Source organism: Helobdella robusta (assembly GCF_000326865.2).
Source record: "Helobdella robusta unplaced genomic scaffold HELROscaffold_6, whole genome shotgun sequence".
Lineage (NCBI taxonomy): Eukaryota > Metazoa > Annelida > Clitellata > Rhynchobdellida > Glossiphoniidae > Helobdella > Helobdella robusta.
This window is the reverse complement of record NW_008705330.1, coordinates 5,295,244-5,304,340: the sequence shown is the minus strand read 5'-3', so window position 1 is coordinate 5,304,340 and position 9,097 is coordinate 5,295,244. Positions and strand designations below refer to the sequence as shown.

The window sequence follows — 9,097 nt, the reverse complement described above, 5'->3', positions numbered from 1 at the left end:
CGATCAATCAATCAATCAATCAATCAATCAATCAATCAATCAATCAATCAGCTTATAAAGCGCTATTTCCGCGATGTTCAACAGCGCTCCTCAATGAATTTTGAAAACAGATGGGTCTTGAGATCCGTTTTGAACTTCGCAAGTGATGGAGAAGTAGTCAGAGAAGTAAGTAGATAAGATTAGTTGCCTTTTTTTCCAATGGCTTGTTTTTTACTTTAAAGAATTATTTTTTTTTTATTTAGTGTTTTTTAGTACCCGGTCAAATTCATTCCATCGATGCGTGTCAGATGATGGTCGGTGCAATGGAGGTTCATCCGTAGTGAGTGAAGAAGTTTTTGGAGAGTACACGCCCACACATTTACACACACTCATCAATAAAACACACACATACACAACATCCATTCATTCGGTGTCGTTGTTGTTATGTTTTTTTTTCATCTTTCTATTTTCTTTACCTGACTTAATTTAATTCGTAGGTAAGTTAGGGATTGAGATGAGTTGAACAATCGTAGGTAGGCTAGGGCTTAACATTAGTTAAAAAGTTTCAAGTAAAATAAAAACGCTGAAATAAAATAAAATACCTAAAACATGTAAAATTCCAAAAACGTAGAAAAACATATTTGTAGGTAGGTGAGTTGAGTTAATGATTATAAGTAAGCTAGGGCCCTGAGAGTAATTTAATTGTAGGTAGGTGACTGACTACTATTCTTGCGACTTTTTACTAGTTTTTTGTGATGTGTTTGTTTTCGCTTCACAGCCCCACACCAACAAAACAAACTACATTTTATTCTCGTCGTCGTCTTAAATTTTACCTTTTTGAACAATCTTTTAATAATGTCTATTTATTTATTTAATTATTTATTAAATGTTGACTGGTTTCTAGTTTTTTTAATTTGGTTATATAATTTTTGGATATTTTTTGATTTAATAAAAGCAACTATTGTGTTTTTCTTTCTTTACTAAAATCTCGAAATTGTTTGTAGATCTGTACAGTTAAGTGTTTGTTCGTGTTTGAACAAGCCTTGCAAATATTTTTCAAATATGGTTCATTGATTTTTTGGTTGATTAGTTGATTGAATGAATGGTTGGTTGATTGATTGGTTGATTGATTGATCTCATAGTATTTTATATATGAAAAAAAATCCGATTAAGCCAACATACGGCTTTACTTGGCTACTGTATTTTACCAGACAAAAGCAATTTCTTTATTTATATTGACAAAAATAATTGTGAAATGAATATATTGACTTATTTAAAGCATTATATGTAAAGAAAACCGCCATGACACTGTTGTATGAGACCCAGTAAGCCACTGCAGTAAGCTAACGTATGATTTCAGCAACCATAATTTCTATGAGCACCAGCAGAATGTAAAATATTCATTGAATATAATGAAGATAGTTGTTCAAATAACAATTTTGATTTATTTAGGTCGTTTATTTCATGAGCAAACAAATTTTTAACATGATCGAATAGTGTAAAAAAGGGCGACTTTAGTTCAATCCTACTAAGCCAACCTTCGGCTTCAGTAAAAAGCCACCGGATTTCACAGGACCAAAAGTATAATTTTTATATTCAAATTAACAACAATAATTTAATAATACATAATTTTATTTAATAAAATCATAATTTTATTTAATAAAATTAAAGAGAATTACTACTATGTTTTAAGCATATTAGGTCAAGTAAATATTTTATATAGCTTGCTCGTTAAAATCCCTTCAATTTCGTAAGCCAATAAACCATGCATGTCAAATAGCCCGACTCTTGACTCGAACGATAATAAATCACCCTCAAAATCTCTTCCGGAAGTAAGCTCCTTGTTCGACCGTTAAAAGTGAGCGAAGGCCGTTATATTTATTTTAGTTATGTGACTTATACAGTTGGAAAGAAATTTTAAATTTTCAATGAAATTAGTTTTCTCCGAGATGATATGCGTCTCAATCATATATATAGAATATAACATGGTCTATATATATATGATCTAAATATTCAGCAGTTTCAGCAAGATGTGGTGTCTAAGGAAGGAATGGCGATATTCTATCTTATCTTTATTTTATTTCATATTTACCGTGCCCCTACTCGTTCTTTCAAACAAACGGATGAGTTCGTAAGATGCAAAATAAGATTACAAGATATCGGGATCGTTCTGGATCAGCAGGGATCGTCATGCCTTAGTTGAATCCGTGGAGGTGTTTTGTTTAGTAAAAACGACTGAACGCTGAAGTCGTAAAGAAATAAGTATGTAACGTACACAAACAAAAATACAGTCGCAACTACATATAACCTTTGAAGATCTCTTGCAAATGCATATGCATCCGTGTGATTACGGTTTCACAGTTTCATAACATTAATAATAAAAAAAGAGAAACAAGGGTTTGTAAAATGTTTGTGTAAACTTTACGCTGAATATTTAGAAAAGTTTAACCAGTTAGAACAAGAGTCAATAGTGCCATTGATTTGAGGCTAACAGGTTTTAGAGAACTGAATATGCTATCATTTAACGTTATTATTTGAAAATTCGCACTGAATAAATTTGAATCATTTCAACAAAATGTGATTATAAAGTATTCGGTGTTTAAATTTTTGTAGACTTTAATTTAAATTTAGCTGGTAAATTTTTTTCTTCACAAATGAAATTAATGTTTACAAATAAAGAATAGAAGGCATCATGAATGAAATTACGCTTAGTTAAGTGTACGAGAGTGACGGATCATTTAACTGCTCATCAGTGGTGGCACCCAACTGCACACTGCCCATTCATCATCTCGACGTGATCATCGTTTTGCAAGACTACTTCTTTCAAGTAAGTTACTGCAAAAGTAATTACATACCAAATGAAAAAACAATTAGTTAGGAAACAATTGAACAAAAATTATTAGAGTAGGCAAAAATTTTTGTTTGAACAAAAGAGAGTATATACTGTAAAAGAAAATTAACAAACGAAATAATGAATAAATGAAAAACAGACGATATAAATTGATGAAAAATACAAAGATATACATAATACACAAAAAAACACACACACACTTATATGTATACATAATATATTTATTTGTTTATTTATTTAAATATAAAACTGAAGTAGAAGACATAATCCATTTTTAGTAGTAAAAATTGCAGGTGGTGACCTAATGTCTCAATAATTTTGTAAAAAAGGACTGTTTCCGTATCTCGAACAATGGTTAAACAATCAAAACTCATATTATTTACTTGTTTGTTGTTGGTCACCTACGTCCAGAGCAAATGTTTCAAACCAAATTTCCATTTAAACAAAATATCAACTCCCCTAGCAACGAATGGATCAGCACATTCAGGGTGCAATGTGTGTGGGATGGATGTTGGCACAACCACATTGGAGAATATTACATACAAGGCCACTAGCGGGGATACCTCTCAGCTTTCAACAAAATGCTCTCTGCTCTGCGCATCCTCTGCCCAATGTGTCGGGTTCAACTTCGTATCAAGCATAATATCCCGCATTGTTGATGAAGTTGTGTGCCAGTTTTTCACGACCACACCTCAACTCTATCTCTCCAATGATCAATGCGTCTATTATGGAATTGTAAAGTTTTCTGCTTCGGCGATAATCTCAAAATTAATTTTTACAAACTTATTTTAATTAACAATTGCATGTAGTATGTTGATTTTTTTACGAATTTTCAACTTGATGACTTCATTTTTCAATTTTCAATAGTCGCCGGTTACAACGTCACCAAAGTCAAAAGTGCCAGGTTATAATTTCAACATATTTTACGTACGTTTTAAGTGTTTAATAATCATTTAAATTTTGAACCTTGAAATCTAAAAAAATTATTGCTATTGTAGAAATTAACGAATTATATTGTTTTATTAAAATTTACAGAATCGACTTGCTTAAAATAATGTTAGGTTTATTTAAATTTAAACAACAGTCAACAATGCCCCATGTTTAAAGAACTGATTTTGAGTGGGAATTAAATAAAACAGTAATTTATCGTGAAGTAGTTTGGGAATCGTCAGAATTTTCACATAGATGAAATTAATTTTTAAAATGATAAAAATTATTTATTTATTTAAAATAGCTTATTTCCAAATTAAAAATACGCTCAAGATTAACAGATATTAGTGGAGACAACGGAATTAACAATAAACTTAACATTTATATGAAAAATGTGATTCATTATTGACAAATTTCAAAAGTCCGCTACATTGTATATGCTAGAGTAAATCATTCTTCTTTGACAGCAATTTTATAAGAAAAATTTTTAAATTTTGAAAAATTTAAATGAAGTATTTATCTTTTTGATTTGTTAACAGATTTATTCACGAGAAAGCCTTTGGCATGCTCAGGATATTCAAAAACTAACAACTACTTTGTGAGTTTAATTTAAATTTAATTATTTTTAATTGAATTTACGAAAAGTTGTGAAAATGTTGTAGTTCATTTAAAATAAATTTGATGGTATTGAAACCGATTAAAAACTATCAACTAGCACATACACTCAAACAACATGATTCAACCAGTACACATAACGACGAAATAAATTTATTGCACTTAAAATGTGTGGCTTTCCAAAATTGGCTTCTTAATGAAAGAAAACTGGGAAGACAATTTAAATTTTAAAAATAAGATCTGCATATTTGAAAACAACCCTTTTATTAGGAAAGGAATTAATTTTAATGTCAAAATTTTGCCAGAACTCCCATCAAATTGAATCAATACTCCCATTAAGAAACAAAAATAACAAAAACAAACACAAATATTTAAAGACTTCTGACAACATCTATATTTCTGTAACGTACCCTGACGCAAAGTTGGGATACTTAAAAACACACAAGAAACACAAACTCATGCACACACACACACTCTCTCTCTCTTACTGTTTCACATGCTTGTGCGCGTGTGTTTGCGTAGTAAAACTGGTAACCTCCATAGGTCATGCAACGACGCATGGACGGATCGGAAAGCTTCAACAGGAACTGGACTGAATACAAAAACGGATTTGGAAATCCGAGCGCTGATTTTTGGATCGGTGAATTATTTAATGTTTATATTTTGCAGAAAATAAAAATTTACAAAAATTTAAATCCTCCAGGAAACGACAACTTGTACCAGATGACGTCGACCAGCAGGTACAAGCTGGTGGTTGTCATGGAAAACTATAATGAAACCTTGGTTTGTGCAGCTTACGATTCATTCAGAATCGGTTCACCTGATAATAATTACACTCTCTACGTCGCTAACTACAGTGGAAACGCAGGTTTTTTTTTGGTTTTTTTCTCTCCACCAACTTACTTTAGTTTGCACATACCGACAAATGATTGAACGAAATCAAACAGGGGATTCCTTAATACTGACCCACAACGGCATGCCATTCTCCACATTCGACAACAATCATGATAATTTCAACTGTGCAGTTTTTTATCGTGGAGGGTGGTGGTTCCATGCCTGCTTCTCATGTTTCCTCAACGGTCTATACTCATATAACGCTACTAGAAGAACCTATGAAAACTGGTGGGGAACATTTTCAAAAACGTTTGCTTTGAAGTTTATCGAAATGAGAGTCGAGCTACTTGAAGAAAATAATTTTTAAATGAATCAAAACTTAAAACAGAGGAAACTGATGATTTTATTGCTAAAATGATGTCGAATTACCCAACAATATACCTGCTAACAAATTTGTTACGTTCTTTTAAAATTTTTCAAGGTTTTTTCAATCATTTTTATCATGCCATATTTATGCATCCAGTAGTTTACAATTTATTCCATGATCTCAGTCTAACAACTTTCCACAATAAAATAAAATTATTTTTTCAAATACTCCAGCTGTTCTAATATTTAGATTTCAGCCAAAGTTTTTTGTCGTATGTCTGATTTTTGAAAGTATAAATATATAAGTATATACAATATCCCCAGTTACTAAGCATTATGCGGTCAGTTGAGTTAACAAAATAATATATCTGTGGTGTCGAGTAAAAAAATGGATGTTTGATGAGATTGATAATTGTTTATGTTACTGTTTGCCGAGTTTGTGCAAATTTGTATGTGTAATGAAACAAATAAATTTGTATAAAAACATGTTTTTATACAGTTTTATTTTATTATATATGCATGTATGTGTAACAATATTATTAATTGTTAATGTTGCTGTTTGCAGAGAACTCCATTTTGTTCAAATTTTATACACTCCCAAATATGATAAAATTATTTCGTCACGAACAATCACAACGTAAGACAAAATAGTTTCAGAAGTGACATCCCACTTTTGATAGTAACATGAGTATGAAAAGTTGTCTATAACTTCAAATTGTTATTTGAGAATAAGCTTCATTCATCTATGACCCTATGACATTGTTGTATGGTCCGATCTGTCTTCTGTGTACGTAAGTGAGCGACATGATGGCTGTGAGGGCCAGGATGAACAACATGGTTATAATCTGAGAGGTGTTTAGTTTTTATTTCATTGAATCGTTTACAACCTTCGAATAGGACTGTTTGCGTGGTTTTATACCACTGTATCATCAATTCTGTAGCATTCTTTAAAGCGAACATTTAAACTAGAATTTACCTTGAAGTTAGCGATGAATATGTCGCAGTAGTGAGTGAAGACGACTCGGTAGAGAGCAAACGTGCAAGGAACGTATGCTTCCGAATTAGAGAAGTCTTGGCATCTGCATAATTAATTTTGAAGATATCACTACTTTAACAATAATAATAACAAAATGAAATAACATGAGGCGTGGTTAAAAAATAGGGCAATATGACAGTAGCTCCAAGATGGATGTTTTTGTAAAAGTCAATATGTACAAGAACGAAAATTTATTACAAACATGTGAAAGCGAGTTGAGAGACAGTTAACTTTTTGTAAACGTTCACATCCACAATGAAAATAATAATTGATCAATTAACTTGATGATGTAACTGCTACTTCAGAGCTTTAAGTATCGTGCGATGGTTCTCTTAAACGCTTACACACTTCTCACTCAGCTCACTTGATGAATATTAACAACTAGGTCAGTTAAAATAGCTATTAAACATACAAACAATTTTCATTCAAATTTATTTATTCCATTCAAATCATTAATCATATCTGTAAAGTCGTAACTAAATAACTGATTAAGTTTGCAAAATAAACCAGCTATTAAAAATATTATAATATATTATTTAAAAGTAATACAATACAATTAAAAATAACATTTAAAAATTTAATAGCGCTAGATAAATGACTCCGACCAACCTCGTGAGAAGGTGTACAGTCAGCATGAGTCTGTCCCGCTGTATACTGAGCGGCACGTGCAGTTCATTCAGGAAGTACTCGTTTATGCTGACACCATCCCCTGCCAGTAGAGCCAGGCTGTAGAGGGCCTGATGGCAATGCAGATTAATGAAGGTGGATGTACAGCAAAACCGAAATGTGATTCACGTGTTAAACAGCACTACTAAACTAAACTAAACTACAAAATTTATTGTTGCTGGTGTCATTTTACGCTCATGATTAGCAACGTTAGTTTTAGTGTTAATTTTTTCATTTGTCACATTGTCATTCTTTTACAAAATGTTCTGTTCAGCTTTAGATATTCTGTTCTTTGTTTAAAAAAAATTTTCTTAGCACTCAATTTGGCTCTAATTTTATCTACTTTAATTAAGTCCTTCCTAATCACTCTGCAACACCAAGCCACTCGCATCTGATTTTTTGCAAACATCACGCCCCACAAACCTGGGGATCGCCGGCGAGTGCAGCGTTGACGTACATCCTGATGGCTGCCTGCTTGTCCACACGGCCTTCCTTGCCGTGGTGGTAATAATAGTGGGCCATCTTGTTCCAGGCTGTTTGTGTGTGTGTGCGTGTGTATGTGAGGCGTATACACATTAAATCACACATTGTTTGTTACATGTAACAAACAATGTGTGATTTAATGTGTATTTGCCTTTTTATAGGTTTATTTATAACAAGTGTTAATGGGATTGTTCACGACACAGACATGTCAGCGCATAACATGAATTTATTTTTCACATTCAGAGAATGATCGGGAAATGATACAAATGAAGAAAAAAATTAATTTTAAATTCTGCAACGGACTAGACTGTTTTTTAAACATTAAACCGAGCCTCGAAGCACGAACCATATGGATCGACATCCTTGGGTGCCCTCCTGCGTCGAGAGGTTGTAGTGCCTCCACTGGCACTCCTTCTCCATGTATTTCACGTACCCACCCTAACATGCAATCATCGTTCCGCAGTCAAATTTCATCAGGTAGTAAATCATCAAATAATCAGTTACGTGTATTTTATACAAATTGAAGTTATCTTATTTAATCAACCATCTATAATCATTCAATTAATTAATTAACCATTTATAATCAATCTATCAGTTGATTAACCACCCATAATCAATCAATTAATTAGCCATTCATAATCAATCTATTTGTTGAATAACCATTCATAATCAATCAATCATTTACTAATCATCTATAATCAATCAATCAATCGACTGATTGAATCGTCAATCAACTAACATTATCTTCGTCGCACAGGTAAGCCAGATTGAAGTTTCCAACCTCAACACCTGTAGTGGCTGCCATCAAATAATAAACAAGTGCTGAATACCTGGAAAAGTTTTATGGATGTTGTTGTTAGTTTTGTTGTTGTAGTTACGGTTTTCCTTATAGTTTTTTGACATTTTGTTGTTGTTTTAAAAGGAAATATTGTATATAATTAATAAAATCGTAATTAATAAAAAATATTGTCTTCGTTGTATAGGTCTGATGTTGAATTCCGTTGATGCTTCTAAGGTTTTTAATGTTTGATCACTCATCATCACTACTGGTTATGAATATTACTTTTTGAAAAATATACGAGAATTAGATAGATAGTTAATGTAAATGAAGAGATCATTGTCATGTAGTACAACATCATCACGTGGAACATCGTCATCACGTGATTAATCATCATCATATGGTACATCATCATCACGTGGTACATCATCATCACGTGGAACATCGTCATCACGTGGTACATCATCATCATATGGTACATTATCATCACGTGGTACATCATCACCATATGGTACATTATCATCACGTGGTACATCATCATCATATGGTACATCATCGT

The 9,097-nt window shown here is 32.2% G+C and overlaps 1 protein-coding gene across 1 annotated transcript; it reads left to right on the top strand.

Annotated features, from left to right (window-relative positions):
- The first annotated feature begins 4,111 nt into the window (after window positions 1–4,111).
- Window positions 4,112–8,591, top strand: HELRODRAFT_95790 (hypothetical protein). The gene is made up of 8 exons (XM_009029432.1): window positions 4,112–4,205; window positions 4,300–5,015; window positions 5,079–5,243; window positions 5,323–6,420; window positions 6,552–6,654; window positions 7,221–7,351; window positions 7,704–7,812; window positions 8,109–8,591. Exons 2-4 carry the CDS (start codon window positions 4,922–4,924, stop codon window positions 5,574–5,576), a joined length of 513 nt encoding a protein of 170 aa, XP_009027680.1. The 5' UTR covers window positions 4,112–4,205; window positions 4,300–4,921; the 3' UTR covers window positions 5,577–6,420; window positions 6,552–6,654; window positions 7,221–7,351; window positions 7,704–7,812; window positions 8,109–8,591.
- Window positions 8,592–9,097: the final 506 nt, after the last annotated feature.